The sequence below is a fragment of the Anabrus simplex genome, chromosome 1 (assembly GCF_040414725.1).
Source record: "Anabrus simplex isolate iqAnaSimp1 chromosome 1, ASM4041472v1, whole genome shotgun sequence".
NCBI classification, from domain to species: Eukaryota; Metazoa; Arthropoda; class Insecta; order Orthoptera; family Tettigoniidae; genus Anabrus; species Anabrus simplex.
In genome coordinates, this window is record NC_090265.1 from 402492799 (window position 1) to 402519494 (window position 26696).

General features: G+C 41.3%; 1 protein-coding gene across 1 annotated transcript in view; it reads right to left on the reverse strand.

Annotated features, from left to right (window-relative positions):
• The window catches only part of LOC136856849 (esterase FE4), a 150203-nt gene that overhangs the window by 44098 nt on the left and 79409 nt on the right, over positions 1–26696 (reverse strand). The window contains exons 4-7 of the mRNA XM_067135034.2: positions 26054–26216; positions 20146–20331; positions 9061–9263; positions 3869–4040 (exon numbers count right to left, since the gene is read on the reverse strand). Coding sequence (XP_066991135.2) covers positions 3869–4040; positions 9061–9263; positions 20146–20331; positions 26054–26216 — 724 coding nt within the window. The remainder of the gene's footprint in view (positions 1–3868; positions 4041–9060; positions 9264–20145; positions 20332–26053; positions 26217–26696) is intronic.

Below are 26696 nucleotides of genomic sequence, written 5' to 3' on the forward strand. Positions count from 1 at the left end.
AAATAATTCTAGAAGGAGCAACGCTGTATCTAGCTAGTTAGAACAATGTACTGAATGTCTACCTCTTAGTCCCATTTCCTGATACGGCGTCGGGGATGCAGTGAGATGAAATTAAATGGCTAGCTTTTCGGCAGGAGGCCCTGTTGAACACAGAGATGCAAATCGTATTTCACTTGGTAAATTTTCATCGAAACCTCTTTTTTCTGCAGGAACACAAGCTGTTTCAAAAATACACGGGAAATTTTAAGGTTGGATTCTTCACATGTAGAGGAGACAGAAAAGTTACATAAACATTGGTGTTGAAATTCGTAATTACTGAAATATCATACTTTCGAATATCTTAAGTTGTAATATAGCTTGAATTTCCTATAATGGTGCCCTCTGTTGATTACCTTTCAAGAGGGCTTCGAAATGTCCACTCCCTGCCGTACTTCATGTTCATTATCTCATTGCGTTACGAACACACTCAAAAGTACCTGTTGTTGTACAGTACTTATCGCTAGACAAACCTGAACAGTTCTTACACATCCTCCACAGCAATTGGGTACACCAACAACCTTAAGTACCACACACAAAGAAATCCAAGGGGTTTAGATGAGGCGAGCATGGAGGCCAAGCAGTTAGTTCTCCACCTTTCCGATGATCAGTATGTCGTGCATTGCGGTGCTCACGGACACGTAGACTAAAATGTGTAGGGGCACCATCGAACATGAAGCAGATTCTAGCAAGTAACATTCCATTTTACGATAGTTAAGCGTCTGATATCTTAGAAATTACAAATTTCCGAACGAGCGTTCATATAATATTTTTGTCTGCCCTACGTATGAGGAATCCAATCCTGCAGTTTTGACATGCATATTTAAAAACCCCTCTATATTGGCACATGCTCAACAGATCTTTTAGTTTTTATTTGGTGATCTTGATTGGTAAATTTTCCCTTTAAAACGAAGAAAGTTTTCATGTTCTAGTCCCTCTTGCCCTCTTTGCTATACGTTGACACACCAATGACTGGAAAATATTATGACTTTTCTATTCCCCTAATTGTACTGTAGCTGGATCATTAGAGAACATTTGAAGTCATGAATAGTCTGTTAGTTTTGAACAACACCCTGTTTGAGCAGTTTTTTTTTTTTTTTTTTTTTTTTTTTTTGCTAGTTGCTTTACGTCGCACCGACACAGATAGGTCTTATGGCGACGATGGGATAGGAAAGGCCTAGGAGTTGGAAGGAAGCGGCCGTGGCCTTTAATTAAGGTACAGCTCCAGCATTTGCCTGGTGTGAAAATGGGAAACCACGGAAAACCATCTTCAGGGCTGCTGACAGTGGGATTCGAACCCACTATCTCCCGGATGCAAGCACACAGCCGCGCGCCCCTAACCGCACGACCAACTTGCCCGGTGTTTGAGCAGTTAAGATCCTTGAAATTTTTACTTTCCATTTTACAGACCAGAAAACCTGGTCCTGTATGTCAAAATATTATTTATTGTCATCATCATCATCATCATCATCTGTTTACCCTCCAGGTTCGGCTTTTCCCTCGGACTGAGCGAGGGGTCCCACCTCTACCGCCTCAAGGGCAGTGTCCTGGAGCTTCAGACTCTTGGTCGGGGGATACAACTGGGGAGTATGACCAGTACCTCGCCCAGGCGGCCTCACCTGCTATAGTGAACAGGGGCCTAGTAGGGGGATGGGAAGATTGGAAGGGATAGGCAAGGATGAGGGAAGGAAGCGGCCGTGGCCTTAAGATAGGTACCATCCCGGCATTTGCCTGGAGGTGAAGTGGGAAACCACGGAAAACCACTTCGAGGATGGCTGAGGTGGGAATCGAACCCGCCTCTACTCAGTTGACCTCCCGAGGCTGAGTGGACCCCGTTCCACTTTTCAAATTTCGTGGCAGAGCCGGGAATCGAACCCGGACCTCCGGGGGTGGCAGCTAATCACGCTAACCACTACACCACAGAGGCGGCTTTTATTTATTGTCTTAATGTAAAATTAGGGTATGCGCAATTACATTTTTCTTCTTCAAGTGCCATATCCGGTTGCCCAGACGTCGGCGATTACTCTGGAGAAAGTTTTTCTGTCTTCTGCTAGTCGGAAGAGTCTCTCACTTGTCTCAATACCGGTCCACTGCTTGACGTTGTGTAACCATGTTATCTCTGGTCTGCCAACTCGCCGTTTGCCCTCTATTTTACCCTGGAGAATGAGTTTTATGAGGCCATATTTGTTTCCTCTTAATATGTGGCCTAGATAAGCTGTTTTGCGAACTTTTATAGTTGTTATTAGTTCTTGCTTCGTCCTAGCTCTCCTTAGGACTTCATCGTTTGTTATCATATCTGTCCAAGGTATTCTAAGCATTCTTCCGTGCAACCACATTTCAAAGGCGGCAAGTCGTTTGATACTTTTGGCTTTTAAAGTCCATGTTTTTGCTCGATATAACAGTACTGACCAGATGTAGCACTTCATTAATCTCTGTCTGAGCTTCAGATTTAGATTATTATTACAGAACAAAGAGCTCATCCTGCGAAATGCAGCTCTAGCGTTCTCAATTCTGCATCTGATTTCCTTATCTGGATCCATACTGTCTGTTATTATGCTGCCGAGGTACTTGAACTGGTGGACTTGTTCTATTTTACGGTTGTTTAATGACAAGGTGACATTTGCATTACTATTTCTGCTAAATACCATTAACTTAGTTTTTGCTACATTTATATTGAGACCATACTGTAAACCTTTGACATGGATTCTGTTCAGGAGTTTTTGAAGGCCTTCTATAGTGTTGCACAGAATCAGAGTGTCATCTGCATATCTGATATTATTGATCAAAACACCATTTACTTTCACACCCAGTTCAACATCATGCAAAGCTTCTTTAAAAATGGTGTCAGAATAAATATTAAAAGGGAGCGGCGAGAGTATACAACCTTGGCGTACCCCTCTTCTGATTTTCACATCTGATGTTTTGGTTTGGTTGATTTTGACTGTTGCTTGTTGGCCCCAGTAGAGATTCTGTATGATGCGTATGTCTTTTCCATCGAGATGTTTTCGTTGGAGAATCTCTATCAGTTTTTCATGTTTCACTCTATCAAAAGCTTTCTCATAGTCAATGAAACATGCAAATACATCTTTGTGTAGTTGGTGGCATTTTTGGAACAGGACATTGACGCTGAATAAGGCTTCTCGTGTACCAAAGGCATTTCTAAAACCCATTTGGTTGTCATCCAAGTCTATTTCGCATTTCGTTCTAATGCGTGCGTACCGGGCGAGTTGGCCGTGCGCGTAGAGGCGCGCGGCTGTGAGCTTGCATCCGCGAGATAGTAGGTTCGAATCCCACTATCGGCAGCCCTGAAAATGGTTTTCCGTGGTTTCCCATTTTCTCACCAGGCAAATGCTGGGGCTGTACCTTAATTAAGGCCACGGCCGCTTCCTTCCAACTTCTAGGCCTTTCCTATCCCATCGTCGCCATAAGACCTATCTGTGTCGGTGCGACGTAAAACCCCTAGCAAAAAAAAAATAATGCGTGCGTGCGTGTATTATACATAAGAATGCTTTTAACATATGACTCACCAGACCTATGAGACGGTAGTCACTACATTTCTTTGGATGAGACTTTTTAGGTATTGCGATGAATGTCGATTGCAACCAGTCCTCTGGGATTATTCCAGTATCATAAATTTTATTGAAAAGTTTAGCAATTTGGTCAACACTCTCTTCGGTTATTAGTTTTTACAGTAATTATAGATACCTAATTCACGTCATTCCAGTGAAGAACAGACAGCATATAATATGGGACGTTGTGAAATTCATATAGATAAAGGAGACTAACATCAAAGGACCTCAGTAAGTGTTTATAGTGTGGTAATAATACATACGTGATATAAAACCAACAGCCTCTTCCGATGAGACGCCCGTCATGGAGGGCACGTCGTTAATGCGTCCTTCTTCAAGAAGTTGTAAGGGAGGTGCGGGAAGGAATCTCTCAACACCTTCAACCTCTACCTCCACTGCTGGTGTGAAAATAAAAGGAAATAGTCGATCCTTTTCCTGCAATAGAAGAAGGAAATTAAATTTATTATTGTTATTATTATTTCATTGGTGTATTAATATAAGAATATTTGAAGCTGGAAGGTCTCCGTGTTGGATATTAGTAATTCAGTTTGTACAGGCAGTTGGGAAACACACAGTTATTTCGAGGTTTGGGAAGATATCCAGGGAAAGTTTAGTGAGTCATACGGAGAGTCTACGTCATGATACGGGGACTTCCAGAAATCACCCCGTAACCAACGAGGAACCCATAGGCAGATGTTCGAGCGTTGTCGAGATGCAGCCACGTGTTACCACACCGCGCGAATTCCCTTATCAACTTACTCCATCCTAAATATTCCGTTTAAGAGGTAACAGGGCTGTTATTGGCTTTATGAGCTGAGTGATCGAAGGGCACCGACTAACCTAAAACCGACTCAGGGAGGTGTTGAAAATTCGAAGTAATTTACCGAGGCACGACAAGTCTATTTACTCAATTCGTAATGGTTATAAAGGTTAACTTATGCTGCGTAGTGACGTCCATACGAATCTCTTGCCCTGGATTCCTGAGTCTTGAACAAGACTAGGATTTATTGAAGGACAGGAATGAAGTTAGGTGTCCCTCAATCAATATACCAGGTACGGTAAGTAGGCAAGACGGAGGGGAAGGAAGGGAAGAAGTTGTGGAAGACAAGTGGGGAAATGTTTTAAGGGGAAAGAAAATGAGGACTGAGGTTTCTCATCAACGAGTGAGTTCAGGAGAGGTATCGGTGAATAGGCGAGATTAATCATGTAATTAATTTCTTCTAAGGATTATAGAGATCTAGTATCTCCAGTGCGGACACTTTACTCACTAATTTTCCGATGATCTAACCCAAGGTTGAGCAGGTGAGCAGCTCACGAGTGTTGCTCATACTCACCTTCTCAGTACGAACAAGTCCGACTAGTTGGCTGAATAGTCAGCGTACTGGCCTTCGGTTCAGAGGGTCCCGGGTTTTATTCCCGGCTGGGTCTGGTATTTTAATCTTCATTGGTTAATTCCAGTGGCCCGAGGGCTGAGTGTTTTGTGCTGTCCCCAACATCCCTGCAACTCACACACCACACATAACACTATCCTCCACCACAATAACACGCAGTTACCTACACATGGCAAATGCCGCCCACCCTCGTCGGAGGGCCTGCCTTGCAAGAGCTGCACTCGGCTAGAAATAGCCACACGAAATGTAAAGAAAGTACGAACAAGCATTACTGCTCTGTTACTGTAAGACCTGTCCTCTTTATCGGGAGGGGCAGTGCGCACGCTTTCCTGTGGCCTAAATGTTAGTTTTGCCTTCGTTTGGCGTTAGATATTTTAATTCTTCGCTCAGCTCCACTGTATCACGAAATGGTGCTAATTTATTGACAGTTTCGTTATTTCTTCATTAATACATTCATCAATAATTGTTTTAGTAAGTAAAAGAACCTCGATTGCACGTAAGAAAAGTAAATGCGTCTGTACAAAAAGATGCATTTCTGAAATCAATGCAATATTTTTTCTACAAAACAATCTGCTACCAAAAGGAAAAGCAAATCAAGTATTAACCTGCGAGGACTGTCGAATGGGTTATTTTGACCCGAGCCGTTAAAATTACTTCACATCTCCCCCATGAACGACCCTTATTTTGTGTAGGTTTCACTACCTTGCTTTTTGATCTTGAACTACATAATTCACGAGGGGAAGTTATTTCGTTCTGTTCCTCCTGGATCAAAAATCCCCTTGCACCAGTGCTCGTGTAACTTTCTTCCTGGTGACGCGTTCTTATCTCCAGCTCCCATCACCGGTATGGTTACGTGCCAGATGCAACAGTGCCGGATGCGATCACGCCAAAATCGTGCCGCTAGCGACCGAGCGGATGAAGCATCGTGTCGCATGCGACCAATGTCAATCAATCAATCAATCAATCAATCAATCAATCAATCACTGCTGATCTGTATCTAGGGCAGTAGCTTCTTATAGGAGTGGATCAAGTGACATTGCGCTTATTGCTGGTACTTCGCAGTAAATTCTTCAAAAGCAACTTACGAAGATGTTGTTCTGTCATTTCTGTTTCCCAAAAATCCTGGGACTGATCCTGATGATCTCCAAGAGCTGTATTTACAGATAAGGTAACTTTAAAACAAACATAATCTTCGTTAATATACATATTTACAATTTGTTTTAGGCCGCACCGACACAGATAGGTCTTATGGCGACGATGAGATTGGGAAGGCTTAGGAGTGTAAGGGAAGCGGCCATGGCCTTAATTAAGATACAGCCCTAGCATTTGCCTGGTGTAAAAATGGGAAAACCACGGAAGTCCATCTTCAGGGTTGACCTTTTATCTCCCGAATGCAAGCTCACAGATGCCCGCCCATAACCGCACGGCCAACTCGCCCGGTCGTTAAAATATAAATTAACTTGTGTTATTCAAGTATTCAGTATAGAATTGCCTGATTGCACATCTTCCCACTACATTTTTAGGGTTTTGACCTCAAAATATCTCTTATTGGAATAACATACCAAGGGAGATGTTCAATAAATTTCCAATTTCTTTGAAATCATTTAAGAAAAGGCTAGGAAAACAACAGATAGGGAATCTGCCACCTGGGCGACTGCCCTAAATGCAGATTTGATTGATTGATTGATTGATTGATTGATTGATTGAGTGATTGATTGATTGATTGATTGATTGAATGATTGATTGATTGATTGATTGATTGATTGATTGATTGATTGATTGATTGATTGATTGATTGATTGATTGATTGATTGATTGATTGATTGATTGATTGATTGATTGATTGATTGATTGATTGATTGATTGATTGATTGATTGATTGATTGATTGATTGATTGATTGATTGGATTTCGTGAGTTGCTTTTACATATTACCTTTGTGTGTGATGTATCTGATTTAGTTTTAAAGGATGAGTTCGTGAGTTGCTTTTACATATTACCTTTGTGTGTGATGTATCTGATTTAGTTTTAAAGGATGAGTTCGTGAGTTGCTTTTACATATTACCTTTGTGTGTGATGTATCTGATTTAGTTTTAAAGGATGAGTTCGTGAGTTGCTTTTACATATTACCTTTGTGTGTGATGTATGTTTTATTTAAACTTCGTCATATAAATGTACTCATAAATTATTATTTGTAAACCTTTTACGGAATCGTCGGGATTGTTCTCCGTAAAGGCTTATATAGGCTGCATTTGCTAACGACTAATCCAGTGTACATAATATTAAATGTTGTGCATGATTTGCGATTATAGTAATTCCCTATTTGAATATAATTTGAACAGAATAAAGAACAATTTAATTCTCTCCCAGGTAAGCAGTGCTCTAAAGTTTTGGCCTATTTTATAACCTTTCCTGGTGCTGATTTAGCTTACCTTATCTTGGATGATGAAATAGCTTATTAACATGAAAACTGGATTATCAACACTGGTCGCATCCGGCACGCTTACAGATTATGCGGTCGCTAGTGGCACCAGTCACATGCGGCACGGTCGCATCAGGCACACCAGTTAGTGTTGCTTCAAACGGTAGTGATGATGGATTGGAAAAACAGACAGGCACTCTTTAAAAGTCTAATTGATGAAGATTTTTCAGAAGAGCAACCGAAAGAAGATATTGATGGTGATGATGGACACGTGAGCAGACGTTGGCCGTTTACGATATTTTATGCTGTGCTAAGTGTTGCTAATAAAAACACCCTTGTTATCTTTCAAAAAGTTGTCAGAGGAAATTGTTTTCGATCACATGGAACGCCGGGCAGTTATGAACAGCCTTCCTCGTTCAGTCGGAAAAGACACTTCCTTGCCCGGATCTCCATCGAGAAAATCCCCAACAAGACGTGGGTATTGGTGCGGATAGGAAAACAAAAACTGAGTGTTACACAGTCATGTAAACAACACACGACTGTTATATGCTATCAATGTGCGGAGCGCGCTATTGGATATTAGGCTATGAGTGACACAGTGAACTTCAGACAATCATACCTGCTTCCTGGATAACTACCGTAGGTTTTAAGTTACAGAGGTGTTTCTTCTGTTCTTATTATTTATAAATACAGTGATTTTTCCAGGAAATGTTAGCCCTTACTGTCTGAACAAACTCTCTTGAAGTTAATACTTGTATATCCATTTTTGTACCCAGAAGAGTTTAATTTTTTGTGCATAAAATAATTAATAATCGTCAAAAGCAACATATTTTGACTGTTGATAGATTACTGAATAAAACGAAACCTTGTTTTTTAAATAAAAGTGTTCAAAATATAAGAGCGAACAAAGTTAAAGCATGGGTACAAAAGACCCGGCGCCAGTCCTCGTGTTACATACTGTTGGGAGATCAGAAGAATGCACATGCCCGGTGAGGCACGGGGCGAAGGGGTTTTCACCATCAGAGCCAGTGACGCAATGGTTACCATAGCAACTCCACTACTATCCAGGAGACTTTATATTATCTTCTACTGGCAGCTCTTCGCCCTTGACAGTTGTAATCCACCAAACTGCCAAGTGTGAGTCAATGTTTTCGTGTTGCAGATAAGAGCAGATAAGAGCCGATCCGTCCGGGCAGAACAGGAAGTTCGTGCTTGCAGGCCACATTTCTCATTCTTGTATTCTTCTAATCTCTACACAGTATTTTCTGTTCATAATTGCTTTTGTAAGTAAACTTTACTTCTGCATGAGAAATGGAAGTCAACTGTACAAACAAAAGCAATCACTTGATGCCCTTTGTCATTTTTTGCTGCATTGCCTCTCCCGTCGTTATCCGCGTCCTTGATTAGCTGGTGTTAAGGCAGATCAGCCAGTACTTTGAATGAGCCAGATAATTCGGATGGCTGAGCGCGGAGAAGCGGAAGAGTAGGGAAAGTGTTTAGGACAAGCGAGGCCACTGAGTGTAGAGTCAGCAGGATAGTAGAGACGTGGAGGGCTAGGCAGACAGCTTGCTCACCGCCAGCTCATGAGCAGGCAACAGTGCTCTGCTCACCTCTGCTGCAAGTGCACAGGCCTATGTACTTACAAAGTCGGGAAGGACATCCCTGCTAACAGCTTTTACGAGCTCTATGTGGTCCACAGTCCTCAGGTACTCCACCAGCTCGTCAGGGTCTTCAGTCGTACATCCGAGAGCCTCTCCCAAACGGAACGCCATATACCGCGGTTCAGGAGTTAGTGCCCACGGGTTCAGTACGGCTCCACTACTCGCGATTGCCCGATGGAACAGACCTGGAACGGACGAGATAGTCTGTAAGGTTCATATTTTAATACCAAACACTGAATATAGCTCGGATAAAAGAAGACATCACATTCGTGAACCATAATGACCCCACTGTTCCAGTATTGGAACATCAATACAGATTCACTCCCTTCACTTGTTTCTTATTGCCCTTCAGAAATAACTTTGTATTGCATTGTTACAATCTCCACTCCTTATGTTCATGCCAAGTATGTGACATAAAAATTGCATAAGAAGATTTTATGTAGCTGCGAATTTGATAGCTTTTCACATTTATGGCGTCCAGAAAAGGGTAAGCCATTGTATAATTTTTTTATTAATGTTTTTATTAATAATATAATATGTCCTAGCAATTGACTAGTGCAAACGGTTTGAAAAATAGTATTTATCACACCCTAAAAGTATTATTTGTTAGACGCATGTTACAATATTCGGTCTAGAAAGCCAAGAATAACAGCCGAGAGGATTCGTCGTGCTGACCACATTACACCTCGTAAACTGCAGGCCTTCGGGATAAGCAGCGGTCACGGTGGTAGGCCAAGGCCCTTCAGACCTGTAGTGCCATGGAAGAACAAAGAAACATGTTACAATATTGGAACAGTGAGATCAGAAGAGGAGATGTCTTTTTACTTGGTGTATTTGTTTTCAAAATGAGTCTTGATGACACAGTATCTGTTCTGGAGGAAATTGAAGCACGTCATCACCTTGCTTGCTTGTTGTTTTAAGGGGCCTAACATCGAAGGTCATCGGCCCATCATCACCTTCAGGATGCGTCAGTTTGCCTTGGACCACCAGTTAACCATTTAATTTCGGATGGGAACTCGGCAGATCAGGCAGGTGACAACTTTGATCATCTCAGTGGAAACCAACTGCGAGGAATATCAGAGGCAGAAGTAGAGATAATTGCTAATGGTGAAATACATAAAGAAGAGGTTATGGTTTGTGATTCGGACAGTTGTACTCTGAGTGGAAAATGGAGAGAGAATACTCCGAGGACCATGGTGGATGCAGATGAATCTCGTAGAAGCAGCAGGAATGTACAGACACTTTCTGGAAGCATCAGGAATGCAGAGACATTTTCTGTGAGTAACAGGAATGAAGGGTCACCTTTTTGGTACAACAAGAATGCGGAGGCCCTTTCTAGAATCTTCAGAAATGCAGAGCTACTTCCTTGGAGCAGTAAGAATGTCCACCGACTTCCTGGGAGCAGAAGGTACACAGGACTTGTAGTACAGTAGAGCAGGGAGAGGAGGAGATAGGCCTAACCTATCTCAAGCCTAGTGTTGACTCAGTACTTCTGCATGTGTAGATTAGAGTAAGGTGTGATGACAATGTAAGTTACAAGCGCATCAGAGAGATAATATGATGATTGTACAACAAGAGATCTCGGAAATAGCAGATATGTATGAGTTAATAAGATTTCAAGAAGTATGTGGCAGAAGGAAACGAAAAGATATTAGCACTAACTGCAAGTATTGTTACTGTTAAACAAGCACTTGCGTCAAATATAGTAATGATAAGATACATGGTGGCATTTAAGCAAGCATTGGAATAGATTGATATACCTGAAAAGGTTATTTAAATGCCTGTGAAGGCGCTTTTGTGACTTGCCTGAAAAGGTTTCACATAATATGTAGTATCTGCCGGAAAGTGGGTATTCACACTTATTTAAATTATTTCTGCTGTGAAGTAGAAGTCTGTGCTTTTTGTTAGTTTGCCGCGAGGTGAGCAGTTATATTGTTTGATAATGATCATTTTTCGTTAATTTAAGTGTATAAATAAACTAAGGTAAGATACATGATGTCCTAGACAATATAGCAATGCCAACGTCTAGGACAAAACAAATTTTATTTAGTATAGTTAAACAAATGTAAGAGGAAAATGTAAAATGTTAGGCATGTATCAAAATTGAACAAATTGCAATAAAAGAGTGCTCTCTCCCATAATTCCGGAATCCGGAACTAGGGGATAGGCGTACTCCATCTACACAGAACTTGGTATCGAGATTCATAGTAGTAGCCCAAGCGATAGAGTAAAAAGAAAGGAAGACTTCAGGGAGAAGCAACAAAGAAACCTAGGGTACGGGAACATCCCGCCTTCATGGAAGATGATATAACTCCAGTTCAGATTATTTTACTTTTTCTATAATGAAGTGATGGAAATTATTGCAAACGAATATGACCACCGAAAGGTCGATAACACTGTTTCCACATAATTATTTCATTATTACCTTAAGGAGTTAAATCCGAATAGGTAAATATTCATGAAAGACAGTACCTATACGACAAGTATCAACCATCATCATTTTTCAATAAGTAAGTTCTTGCATTATAGTAAGAACGAAACTTGTTGAAAACTAATAGAAAGATGGTCCTGTAACGTACAAATAAAGTTTTAAGAAAAATAAATAAGTACAATTTGGTCCCATTGTTCCATTATTGGAACATCAATTATTTCTGGAGACTCTACTAAAAATTTAGAAGTGAATTTTGGCATGTTTATGGGGTGAATATGGACACGAAAAAGAGGAATTTGTATACATTTATCCGAAAATGAAACATTGGGGTCAACTGGGTAAACGAGGTATCTACCATACCTTGCCCGATCGAGTAAGGACTGACACTAGGTATAACAACAGGATTACCAAGCGATTCTCAGCGTGAAAGTTACCTAGCATGGTAGAATTCAGAAGGAAACATGCAGAGGAGATAGCCTACTAGACGAAATTCTGAAAATGAATCCCCAGATATCGTTGTTATTTTGACATGAATATGTCTTATAACTGGGGGTCATCCGGAAATTTGTGAAACGCGTCAAAAAAGTGTGACGGAAGTGACGTCATATTAGTCGTAGACCTTGGTCGCCAAAGATGCTGAGGCTGTGGATTTGTATACAAGGTGTATACCAACAAAGAAGTCAGGGATGCTCTTCGTGTTACGTTAAGAACGATGGCGCAATCGGATTGTGGGGCTGATGACCTAGATGTTAGGCCCCTTTAAACAACAAACATAATAATAATAATAATAATAATAATAATAATAATAATAATAATAATAATAATAATAATAACAATCAGATTGGTGGAGAACATTTTTCTTTTCGAGAAAATGAGATTACTTTTTACTTGCGGGAGCGCGATTCAAATTGACGAACTTGCCATATTTGCTCTACCAGAGAGCCAGCCGCTGTCCGTTGCTGTGTGTCAGAGAAGGGAAGGGAGGGGAAGTGGAAAGTGGGAGACAGGGGTAATGTTCGGTGCAAATGCACAAGTTTCTCGTTCGTTTCGCATAGTCGCTTCGTCAGTAGGCAATGTGCAGTTTGATCTGCACAAATTGACTACTAAGTCTGCGGCAGAAATCAGGGAGAATGGCTCCATTTTGGTACACAAACGAACAAATGGCTGATATGCACCAAGCCTATGGCGCAGCAAATGGGAGCGGGAGAGAAGCTGCACGGAGTTATAGCGTCCAGCACCGTAATCGCCGCCATCCTCGGCATTCAAACTTCACGTCCATTGACAGGTGACTACGTGAAGGAGGGAGCTTCGTGCCTCAGACGCACGACACTTACAAACCCAGAGTTTGAAGAGGCTGCTTTAGAAGAAATAAATTAAACTCCATCAAACAGTACGAGGCCTGTCGCGAGGAATGTTGACGCTTCTCATATGACGGCGTGGAGGGTATGGAAGCAGCAATAATTGCACCCATATCAGTATCAATCGGTGGATTACCCACAACGCCTAGCAAGATGGGTCTTAAACAGCTGCGGGAATACTCCACACTTCTTGTCATCACTCCTTTCCACGGATGAAACTACATTTACGAGAGAAGGCGTGGTAAACTCCAGAAATCAGCACTTCTGGGCGGAAGAAAACCCTAATGTAACAGTTTTGTGCACATTTCAGCATCGATTTAATGTCAATATTTGGGCCGGCATTGTTAGCGACTGTTTACTTGGGCCAAATGTCCTTCATCCTGGCCTGAACGATGAGGAATATTACCGTTTCTTGGTAGAATCACTACCTGGATTACTGGAAGATGTTCCTCTGGGCATTTGGCAGCGAATGTGGCTATGTCATGATGGCGCTCCACCACATTTCACTCGTCGTGTCACGCACCACTTAAATGATCATTATCCAGGGAGATGGGTAGGCCGTGGTGGGCCAGTTAAATGGCCTCCGCGCTCGGCCGATTTAACTCGCATGGACTACTACTTGTGAGGTTATGTGAAGACTTTCGTGTGTGCGAGTCCCGTAAAAAGAGAAGATCAACATGTATCAAGAATACAAGCAGCTTCAAGGTCGCTCGCGACACACCACACATGCTGAACAAGACCAAAGGTCACGACTACACCGTTGTGAACAGTACATCGAAGTAGGAGGAGGGCATATTGAATGTCTACTATAATCACATCATTGGGCGTATTGTTTCCTTCGTTCAGAATTTCATTCCATTTACAATGTTGTGGGGCGACAGCGTTGCATCTTCGAGCATGTTAAATAATAAAGACACCGGGCGAGTTGGTCGTGCGGTTAGGGTCGCGCAGCTGTGAGCTTGCATCCGAGAGATAGTGGGTTCGAATCCCACTGTCGACAGCCCTGTAGATGGTTTTCCGTGGTTTCCCATTTTCACACCAGGCAAATGCTGGGACTGTACCTTAATAAAGGCCACGGCCACTTCCTTCCCACTCCTAGGTCTTCCCTATCCCATCGTCGCCATAAAACCTATCTCTGCCGGTGCGACGTAAAAAAAAAAGAACGTTACTGCGACCAGCAGACGAGAAGAGAATCGATCTGGTGCATTCCTTGACTGACAAATGTGTCTTAATTGCAGTGTGTTCTTGTACAGTGTGTGCATTTACGGCTGTTTAGTAAACGAACTGTAGATATTGCCTGTAAGAGACAAGGGCAATCCTATGCCAGTCGAACGAGGAAACTTGTACATACGCGTGGAGCATTATCTCTGTCACCATCATACACCGCAGTGTGGATGTTGCCTGTAAGAGAAAAGGAAGCATTTTCTCCACCAATCCGATTGCACCATCTTTCTTAACACGAAGAGTATCCTTGACTTCCTTTTTTGTCGGTATAGTTATGATACACCTCGTAAATAGAGTGTGTTGAAATAGAAGGTGTACCGTCAATGACGTCATGTTAGTCGTTACCGCAGGCCGTGCAAATAAATCGTCCGTTATCAACATTTGAGTTTCACGAAATACATATTCATTACCATTAGCAGCTTTTTAAAAATATTTGCTGGTGATGTAATGTAGCACTCACACATCGAAGGTTTTCGGCGACGCAAGGATGGGAAAAGGCTAGGATTGGGGTGGTAGAGGCCGTGGCCAGTTAAGGTGCAGCCCCAGCATGTGCCTGGTGAGAAAATGGGAAACCACGGAAAACCATCTTCAGGGCTACCGACGGTGAGATTGGAACTAACCATCTCCCGAATTCAAGTTCACAGCTACGCGAACCTAACCGCATGGCCAATTCGCTCAGTATTGGTCTTCCTATTGAAACAGTATAGAGAACAGAAATACCGATTTATGAAAAGGAGCATTGCTAATAAGGAAATATGGCTCAATCATCGAAGTAACGAGTCAGTTGACAACGGTTGTTTACATGTTTCTTTTTTAAGGTTCACCGCACGAGTTAGCTGCGCTCTTTGGATCACGTAGCTGTCAATTTGCTTTCGGAAGATAGTGAGTTCGAACCTGTTCAAATGCAATGAAGGTTTTACCTGATTTCCTATGTCCACGCCTTAATTAAAGCCACAGTCCCTTCCATCTCAGTTCTAGTCCTGTAGTGTCCCATACGACATGTGTGAGTCGGTACGACGTTAAACATTGCAAAAGAGAAAAATATTCAGAACCGCATGGTCCTCAGCCATCAAAATGAGACAGAAAACGTGAACGAATTGAGGGAGAAATGTTTGGTGGGGGAGTGAATGAAAGACTCCCCAGAGCCTCAGATCTCCCATGTCATCGATCCTGAAGAAATGCAAACAAGATAAGAGAGGATGACGGGAAAAGGCAGAAGTTAAGGCAGGCTCTTCAATAGTTTTCTTAATGCTAGTGGTTTAACGTCGCACCAACTCAGATACGTATTCGGCTAGGATAGGTTATGAAAAGGCTAGGAGAGGGAACGAAGCGGCCATGACCTTAACTACGGAATAGCCTCAGCATTTGCCTGATGTGAAAATGGGAAGCCAAGGAAAACCAGTTCCAGACTTGCCGACTGTGGGGTTTGAACACACATCTCCCGAATGCAAGCTCACAGCTACACAGTCCAAATCGCGAAACCAATCCCCTCGGTCCTTCAGTAGGCTGTTGTTAATGAAGATGTTCTCTGTCTCCTCTGCTGTCACTTATCACCATCTACGACCAATGAAAGCGCGAAACTATAAATTATTAACTTTCATTTAACGAATCATAAATTTTAATAGATGCCGGCATGCCGAACATTTTTCCTGAAGATAGCTTCTTTAACATTCAGGTCTCTAGTATTTGAAAACTCTTAAATGAGAGCTGACGCCGCAAGAATTCGATCCCTCAACCTGGAGTGTAGAACACAAGTGCCTCAATTACACAATGCGGTCGGATCTAATGAGATTACTTGTGTAGGCTACGTCAAAGAGTGTACTGAAGTTGTTGATTTAATAAATATATATTGTAATTTGTGTTGCAGTCTGTTGTGTCTATTGTGTTATAAATGTTAGTAAATAGGACTTGGAATCATGACGAATCAACGGTATATTTGATGAAATCTACTGACTATCTCAATAACTAACTGTGATTATGAAGGAGAATCTTGGAAGCAAGTTTAAATATATTGACTGGTTATTTGAACAAATCTGTCTCCCTAGATCTTGAAGACTCCATTTACGACAGTTACATTTACTATACTAACCGTCCCTCGATTCAAAGGACCCTAGGTTCGATTCCTCGCTAGGTCGGGGATTTTAACTTCATTTCGTTCATTCCACTAGCTCGGAGTCTGGATGTTTGTGTTCATCTTAAAATACATCTTAATTTACATACAAGCCTTCACACTGCAAACCACCACAGAAATACACAATAGTGAATACATTCTTCCAGATAAGGTTGGTGTCAGGAAGGCAATCCGTCCGAAAAAATGGGCTAAATCTATACAAACTGCTGATTCCCAAGTAACTGGAAAAGGCCAGGAAGAAGATATTTTATAATCAAATCTCAATAGTTTTATTAATTACATATAAGGTGAAAATAAAGGTACTGAAAGGAAAAATATTCATGCCAATAATTCCAATAATAATAATAATAATAATAATAATAATAATAATAATAATAATAATAATAATAATAATAATAATAATAACAGGCAACCGTATCTAACAGTCAGTCGTCCTTCTGCTCCCAAGAACTAGATTCAATCCCGGCTGAAAGTGGCAGTAAGAGAACTCCCACGGGACGAAATTTCGACATCTCGGCGTGTCTTAAAATCTATAGAAATGAAGATACACTGAACAAAACAAAACAAAAAGCAGAAGAAAGCTAGTAATTTTATGTCACTGTTGATGTGATCTGGTCATAACCACGATACCTCCAGAAGTACATACGTGGAACCCGAACAATGGGGCTTATGGAAGAAAGAATGTAAAACTGACTTAGTCTATAAATAGGAAATGAATTTTCGTTTCAAAAATTCCATATGCATCGGTCGGGATTCGAACCGCGGTCGTTGTATGCAAATCAAAAGTAGTGTATTAAGACGAAGCAAACACATAGTCCCCGAGCCAGAGTTATAAACCATACGCAGTTAAAATCCCTCGCCCAGCGGGTAATCGAACTCGGTGTCATCTGAACCGAAGGCAGTACGCTGATCATTCAGCAAGGAGCCAGACTGCTGCTTCATGAAATAAAATAAAATCAAAATGCTACCATAATCTAAAATTATTGAAAAGTACATTAATATTTCTTAGGCGTCATGAAGACAACTATACTTTCATGGACAGTTGGCAGCACCACGTTGGGTCGTATCTCCAAAGACAGGATAAAGGAAGCAATTTGATGTTACGCCAAGCTGGGGGTAAAATGCAAGAGGGCCGTTTACAACGGTTTAGGCATGTGATTCGATCAAGCGTAGACACCATTGCGATTGTGCTAAACCCTGGAAGCTACTGTAGGGAGATCAGAAGAATGCACATGCCCGGTGAGGCACGGGGCGAAGGGGTTTTCACCAGCAGAGCCAGTGATGCAATGGTTACCATAGCAACTCCGCTACTACCCAGGCGACTTTATATTATCTTCTACTGGCAGCTCTTCGCTCTTGTCAGTTGTAATCCATCGAACTGTAAAGTGAGAGTCAATGTTTTCCTGTAGCAGATAAGAGCAGATAAGAGCCGATCTGTCTGGGCAGAACAGGAAGTTCGTGCTTGCAGGCCACACTCCTCATTCTTGCATTCTTCTCATCTCTACACAGTACTGGACACAAACCAAAGAGGCGATTGCGACAACGATGGGCTGATACGTGACATGACACAAGACTCGGCCTTCCCCGCCGTAGATTGCCAATCGCCAGGTGGCGGTGCAATCGAACAACTGTCTCCTTTGTGTGCATACCGCGAAAATGTTCGAGCTGTGAAAAAACTTAACGTAGTTACTTTTGTGAATTAGAACACTGGATAAGGTCATGATAATGTCTTCAGATTGATACACATGTGAGTAACAAACGTAATGAACTTTCTATCCTTTTTATCCCCTTTTTACAATTGGCTTTACTTCGCACCGGCAGACATAGGTCTTATGGCAACGATTGGATGGGAAAGGTCTAGGAATTGGAAGGAAGCGGCCGTGGGCTTAGTTAAAGTTTAGCCCCAGCATGCGCCTGGTGTGAAAATGGGAAACCACGAAAAACCATCTTCAGGATTGCCGACAGTGGGTTTCGCACCGACTATCTCCCGAATGCAAGCTCACAGCTACGCCCCCCCACCACACACACTGGTAGAATAACACCCACCCTTGGTCAACTCTTGTTCTTTTCCGACCTCGACGGTATTAGGTTTGCGAATCCTAGGGAGTGCTTCATTTTCACACCCTTCGTGGCCCTTGTCCTTCTTCGGCCGATAACTTCATTTTCCGAAGTATTAGACCATTCGATTTTTTTCTCTCTGATTAGTGTTGTATAGAGGATGGTTGCCTAGTTGTACTTCCTCTTAAAACAATAATCACCACCACCATCACCTCACAGTTGCAAGCCCCTAACCGCACGGCCAACTCGCTCGGTAAAGTAATGAACTTTTCAATAGTACATTGAACGTTATAAACATGTTGGACATATATTTGAACAAATTTGATGGATCTGTTATAGCTCAGAAGAATGAATAAAACCCAAAACGGCACGCAATTTAAATAATTTGAGGTCTGATATGGAAAAATGGAGCTGGCTTTTACGTAGTTTCATTGTCACACAGGTACATAGTACCCAACATACTAACGATCGCGGCACCTAGTCTGTACACAAAGAAATCTTTCTGTAGAAATTGATGAACATACGGACCGTGCATTCGGATGGGCTGCGACTGCTGTGAGGAAGGTAATGACGTGGCCGTAGAGCAAAAACCGGAATCAACCACCAGTTCAGCCCTATTATTAGCTTTACGTCCCACTAACTACTTCTACGGTTTTCGGAGACGCCGAGGTGCCGAAATTTAGTCCTGCAGGAGTGCTTTTGCATGCCAGTATATCTACCGACACGAGGCTGACGTATTTGACCACTTTCAAATAACACCGGACTGAGCCTGGACCGAACCTGCCAAGTTGGGGTCAGAAGGCTAGCGCCTCAACCGCCTGAGCCACTCAGCCGGGCAGGCTTAATCTAAACGATGCACTGTTTACTACAAGACAATAATATTTAACACGGAAGTTTCGAACAGACTTTAAAATAAGTGTGCCAAATATCACGACTTCTTCTTATTCTTCTTTTCCTACCTCTTTTCCCTCACTTGTAGGGTCACGGCTGCGAACTGCATGGCATATGTGGATTTGGCCCTGTTTTACGGCCGGATGCCCTTCCTGACGCCAACCCTATATGGAGGGATGTAATCACTATTGCGTGTTTCTGTGGTGGTTGGTAGTGTAGTGTGTTGTGTGAATATGAAGAGGAGAGTGTTGGAACGGACACAAACACCCAATCCCCGAACCGGAAGAATTAATCAGAAGCGATTCAGCCAGCGAGTCTATGCCAAATATCACGACAATGAAGCCAAAAGTTTCTGAGAAAATCTACCTCAAAGTGATTAAATTTTGACTCGGTTCTAACGTCCAGGATCCCTTACTACCTTTTTTCTCTTTTTACTAGTGGCTTTACGTCGCACCAACACAGATAGGTGTTATGGCGACGATGGAATAGGAAAGGACTAGGTGTGGGAAGGAAGTGGCCGTGGCCTTGATTACAGTACAGCCCCAGCATTTGCGTGCTGTGAAAATGGGAAACCACGGAAAACCATCTTCAGGGCTGCCGACAGTGGGATTCGAACCCACGATCTCCCGGATGCAAGCTCATAGCTGCGCGCCCCTAACAGCACGGCCAACTCGCCAGGTACCCTTACTACTATTGCAGTTAATTGTTTTTTTGAATTTCAAATACATATAAATTATATTTTAATACTTTAATTTAATATGTTGTATGGTTCGCTTTTCTGAATGTAGGGTGGGGCCAAGTAAGGAAAGGGGCACTGATAATGAGTTCGTGGAGTGGAGGGACAGAGGTCCAAAAATGTTTGGGAACCATTGTTCTAGCCTGTAGGCTGTACATATTAACTGGCTACGTGATCGCCTTCATTGGCTGAAATTCCGAGATTGCCCTACCATACAGTGACAAATTACTAATTTTACCTTTGGACATGGGGGATAGCAGATGATAGTGGACCGATGCTGCTCCCCCACTGCACCCGTAGATTGTGACATTGTTGGGATCTCCGCCGAACTTGGCGATGTTCTGCTGAGTCCAGCGTAGTGCTGCCACTTGGTCCTTGAGGCCCATGTTACCAGGACATGCGGGGCCGTCCACGCTCAGGAAACCTGCGACAAGTATGGTACATGTTCTTCTTAGATAAATAACAAATCCACTATGAATAGCAGCTCAATTTGTTACAATAAAACCAAACAAAGTGACTTCCTTGACCGTTCACGTTAACTTGGTACAATGAGATGACTCCGAAAACGAAATTTATTACGCTGGTTATTCTGCTACCGAGGTTTAGTAGTTAGTATACTGTCGGCAGCTTCTCGTTCGTTCCGGGTGGAGCTCTTGTCTCTTCCAGGAATTTAATATTTATCTGACTGGGATTGGATACACTAATTTTCAAGAACATAACCGACAAGAGGAGATAAATCGGCCCAAGGTACTTGGTCGCATCAGAGGTAGTTAGGAAGAAGGATAAATTATTCTGGCCCCATGGGCGGTTGTTTACGTTTCCAACTCCGTTATTTCACAGGTTCTCAGTAGGAATGAATTCGTCCCCAATCAGTAGTTATTTACATATCCAGATTACGTCATATCAGTGGTTATCAGTAAAAAGGGATAAAGTGAATTCGGCCCCGACGGGCAGTTGTTTATATCCAGATTAGATCATATCACTAGTTCTCAGAAAGAAGCGATGAAATGAATTCGGTCCCGACGTGGAGTTATTTATATCCAGGTTACATCATATCAGCGGTTAGCAATAAAAAGGGATAAAGTGAATTCGGTCCCGATGGGGAGTTGTTTATATCCAGATTACATCATATGAGTGATTTTCTGGAAGAAGGGATAAAGTGAATTCGGCCCCGACGGGGAGTTGTTTATATTTCTACGTCACGTCATATCAGGGATTCTTAGCAAGAAGGAATAAAATTGAATCCTACCCCGACGGGGAGTTGTTTACATACTCATGTTACGTAATATTAGAGGTTATCAGTATGATTGAAAAACTTCGTCCCCAGTGAGGAATTACTTACATAACCGGATCACGTCATATTAGAGGTTCTTAGAACAAGGGATAATATGAATTGTTTACATATCCAGGTCAGGTCATATTGGAGGCTTGTAGTGTGTCTACCCCTTAGTCCCGTTTCTTGATACGGCGTCGGGGATGAATGTATACGGCATGCATTTTACGGACGCATGCCCTTCCTGACGCCTACTTCAGATGAGGAGCTAATGAATTTGAAATGGATGATGGCGAGTGAAATTAGATAAGGAGATTTAAGGACCTTCCCCGGCATGTGCCAGTCAATCCACTCGGTATATGAGAGGTTCTTAGTAAGAATGGATAAAATGGTTCCTACCCTGACGTGAATTTGTTTACATATCCAGCTCACGTCGTATCAGATATTCTTAGTAAGCTGTAATAGAATACATGAATTCGTTCCCCGACGTGAAGTGAACTTCTTCACATGTCCATATCAGAGGTTCTTAATAAGAAGGGATAAAATGAATTCCATTCTAAAGGGGAGTCGTTCGCCTATCCAGGTCACATCGTGCAAGAGGTTCTCAACAAGATGGGATAATAAATTCGTTCCCGTCATAATAGTGCTTGCTTAACGAGGTCATGTCAGATTATAGGTTCATAGAAAGTGAGACGAACAAATTCGGCCACCACTGGTGGTAGACAATTGCGTCGACGAAACCATCTATTTTCCTCGCGTCATATCGACCGATTTAACAGTAAGCTTCGTCTGCACTGAAAATAATTGTGAATTATTTCATTCTAATTTGAATGGCTTCTTTTACTTGAACTTTCACATGATATTGGTTCATAAAAGGTTTGAAACAGATTCAGTGTGACACATACCTTTCAATGACAACTAAAGCTCATAAGGAAGTGGTATCTAGGCTGATAAAATAAATGCTACCACAAGATATGTTTTGTTACAGTTGTAGCTTATAAACAACTTCCTGAAAGAAGATAACTTTACTGTTTATTTGACTTTCTCTCTGTACGTATTGGTGTCCGGCAACTCGAGGACCAATGGACGGACTTTTATGGAATTTCACTGTAACCAAGATGATTTCCAAAGGAATGGTTGCTTGTAGGTTAAGGTAAGGTAAGCGTTATTCTGCCCGAAGACAGGTCCGAACCTCCGCAGAGGTACTCCTGAGCCGGAGTTTACGTGCGGTAGGGTGGCCAGTTCCTTTCCGCTCCTCCATTCCCTTACCCCCACCAACAGCGCGTGGCAACCCATCCAACTCCTGACCACGCCCAATGTTGCTCAGCTTCGGAGATCTCACGAGATCCGGTGTTTCGACACGGCTACGGCCGTTGGCGTTTGTAGGTTAGGTGACCATAAAAACAACCTTCTCTTTTAGGAATTGCATCAGTGGTCTTTTCCACGTGCGTGCATAGTTTGTGGAACTGTGATGAAAGGAAAGCGAGGAGTGATGATTTTTGGGGAACAAATCGAAAAATGGCCCCAGGCAATAAAGAAATATACAGTATATATATATTGGCTTACGCTGCCTGAACCATTAAAGCAGTTCACAAACTATACAGGTAAGGATATTTTTAAATGTAGTATTTAATCGTTCAGCATAGGTACATGCTATATAAGATTACTGTTGACAAGAAAAAATCTCTTTATACTAAAATACAAGGCAAGAATAAACTCTTTCCAGTTACGTGATTTGAAGTCGACCTCCAATAGATCCTTTTGTAACGATACAGAAGAGCACATTTTAATAGCAGAAAACAACTGAAAAAGAGACAACATAAGTTGTTCACAGACATAACCATATTACCTCATTTTCATTTTCTGGTTATCCGCTATCCATAATACTTGTTATCTTGAATTAATTATTAAAAATTAACTTGCCAGTTGATAAAAATAATCAGTGAGCAATACCACACGAATTGAAATAAACAAACTTATGTTCAAGAACATTCACTGATCATCTTCAGATTCTTCTCTTGGTGTAAGTAAATATCTTCTTTTAATCCGGCGTGGAAGTGAAGACCGTTTCCCAAGGGCGAAGGACACAGCACCAGGAACTTTTTGTAGCTTCTTGAAGAACGTCCTGGCTATCGTTGAAATCACATGTTCCAGTGTGTCTAACTGCAGTTCACGATGTAATTGTTTGTTCCGAACGTACCAAGGAACATTGGTGACGATTCGGAGAACTTTATTTTGGAATGATTGTAGTCTTCTGATAATTATTCGAGCCACCCCTTCCCAGATTGGGCAGGATTAATTAAATAGCATACCTAGGAGTAATTTGTACAGAAGTAAACCATAGAGATAGTTTTACTAGTCTTGCATTACTCAGAGTTAGTATCTGATTTATATGGTACTTCCATTTTAAACGACGGCCAAGGAATACTCCCAGATACTTCAATGCCTTGTCATTGGGTGTCCATGGTATGGCAGTTCCATTTGGAATTATTGGTAGTGGAGGTAATGGAAGTCGAAGAGTAAATATAATCATTTCACATTTCCGTATATTCAATGGAGTTATCAGTCCTCTAATCAAAATTATGTGATTTTCAGGGAATCTTGCAGGTGGCGAATGGCAGTTAAGATGTCATGGTTTTATATTAAAACAGTGGTATCATTTGCATATATTGCGATGTTGATGAACTGAGGCGGTGGATTATCGTGTGAATAAATATTGAAGAGTGTTGGACCAAGAATGAGAACCTTAATGGACCCCGGCTTTGACGGGTACGCTGGCTCAAGAAGCCATAGAGGATTTAAGTTATTTGGAACTTTTATAATGGGCCTTTGTTACAAACCTTTAAAAAATGTGTTTGTAAAATCTAAGAATGCTGCAATAATGTGATGCTTGAGCTCGAAACCTTGTGGAATATTTTCCGTAATTCATAGTAGATGGCGAATAGTCGAAAGTCTCTGACGGAAGCCAAACTGATGATGTGGAAGAACAGAAGTCTATCCAGTTGTTCTCACGTTACAATAGTTTGGGCACCGTTAAGCCGAGCTTCATGAATGTTTTTTCCGTAATGGGCGACCTTTTAAGGATAGATAATGTGATCCAAGGGACATTTTTGTAGAAATTTTAATGGTTCCAATTCTTACGCACGTCGTTTTTTTAATATCTTTGATGGTTTATTTAACGTAAGCCGAGTAATTGCATTGTATGGCGTTTTTTTCTTCCAGTTGTTTTGCCTAAGCCGATACTGTTCGACCTTACGCGGGATATCGTATGGGCAAGAGTGAAAATCACATAAAAATATGTTCACCGGTTCTCCAGTCATACCTTTTATACAGAGGAAAGATGAGCCTTACAAATACTCTTTGCGTACCTAGAACAGAGTGTCTACTGATTTTTTTTAAAAACATACAAACTGTTATTGTGGGTGACACTTTGAAGATAGATATGTGATCCTCGAGACTGTATTGTAGATATTTTATGCTTTGAATTCTTATGCATGTTGCCTGTGGATATCTTCAACAGTTTAAGCAGCATAGCAGTTCTTTTTCACTATAGTTCAATATTTAATACATGGAAATCTTCTTCGGAAGTTCCTCTAAGCAACAGATACAAACGTCAAAAAATTATATGGCGTTTCTTGAGTTGTGAATTGCCTAGATAAGGATTTGTATTTAAAAACAATATAAAATACACTATTATGACTGAAATTTGCAGACAGGTATGTCATTTTGCGAACTTTTTGCAGTACTTTTTATGCTCTACAATTTGCATGTAGGCTATATACCTTTTAAAGATGATTGACAGACATAGTTTAGGAATGTAAGCTGATGCAATTGACACCTAGCTTAATCTTTTTGAGTTGTTTCGCAGACATCGTTACTCCTTGGTTGTTTCCTTTAATTTTGTTCAATATTTTATGCGCAAAAACTTTCTCCTGGATATCTTCGCGGTAACAGCGAAAACCGCATAAAAAACCGTTCAGTGGTTTTCGAGTTATAGGTGGATACCAAGACGGACAGAGACTGACTGACTGACTGACTGACTGTCTGACTGACTGACTCTGAGTGTTATATATGTGGATATATTAATATTATTCATTCATTCATTACCTATATGATTATAATAAACATTAGTACTGTACGCTGTGTGAATTCGCTATTATGACGATAGATATGTTAATATTATTCATTACCTATATTAATATAATAAATATTAGTACTGTACCCTGTGTGAATTTGCTATTATGTCGATATACTATCAGTTTCACGTTCCGTTGCTGCTAGGAGTCAACATACCACTCGCGACTCACATTTCTAGGAATTGTCATGTTCTCATCTCATAAGTTATCAACGTGGCGTAGTTTCTAAAAGTTTGCATGTACTGATCCAACAGCATCCTTGAGTACAAAAATAGTGCAAAACAACTGCTTGATAAAGGTCCTAACTTTCTTATTAAGTGTTGACGGTACACTTCTAATCCCGAAAATTTAGTTTCATCCTGGACCCAATCAAGCGTCCGTCTGGATACAACCTGCCTAGGAAGATGTGGATAACATTTTAAAAAAAGAAAGCAACATGATAGATACAAGTACTGGAAACTTAAGTGTCACTGTCATTATGGTAACGTGTCTAAGACTATTCTCCATATCACCAAGGACTGCCAACTTAGAAAAATTAATGGGAAAATGTTGGATACGCATGAGGTCAGCGGTTAAATATGCTGGACGTTGATCTGTAATAGTTTGTAGTTGTTGCTGATAAGGAAAATAATATACCGTTTTATTCTGTTTATGTAAATATGATTGTAGGTTATAATTATGTGATTAATTTATATTCCTATGCCACGCGATATAAAAATTAAGTGCTGTATACTCACCAAGGATTCCCACTCGGTAGTGGGGAGACACAATAACCATTCCCTCTCCAACCAAGAAATCTGGACCGTGCACATCCGCATGTCCCGAACCACCGACAAATCCTCCTCCGTGGATAAGAAAAAATACTGGCAAAAGTGGAGCTCCAGGATCACTTTTGGGTAACTGTAATATTTAAAATCAAGCTTACATGTATGAGATTAACAAATTATATTAATACTAGTACGTAAGCCTATCTTTCACAGCCAAATTTAATACGTAAAATGTCGTTTGAAATGAACATGTTAATATCCCTCAAGAATGAATTTTACACTTCCCATGTTTTGTACATACATGTCAAATGTATGGAATCGTATCAGGAATTATGAAATTTCCTTTCGAACCATATTGAGTGTAGTTGTAGATGGAAGTGTACTTTGACGTTTATGGATATGCGAAGTCTTGAGATATCTACACTACACAGACGTATAATTATCCAAGGGCAAACACTACAGTTGAGAGATTCATCCCAAATCTCTGTAAAGTTTGGTAAATTTGTCCCTGTGCCTTGTTGCCTGCGACAGAAAAGGCTAAAGTTATAAGAAATTGCCCCCGCTTAGGAACCAATGGTATGTCAGAATTTCCAAACCTATTCTTGAGATAAAA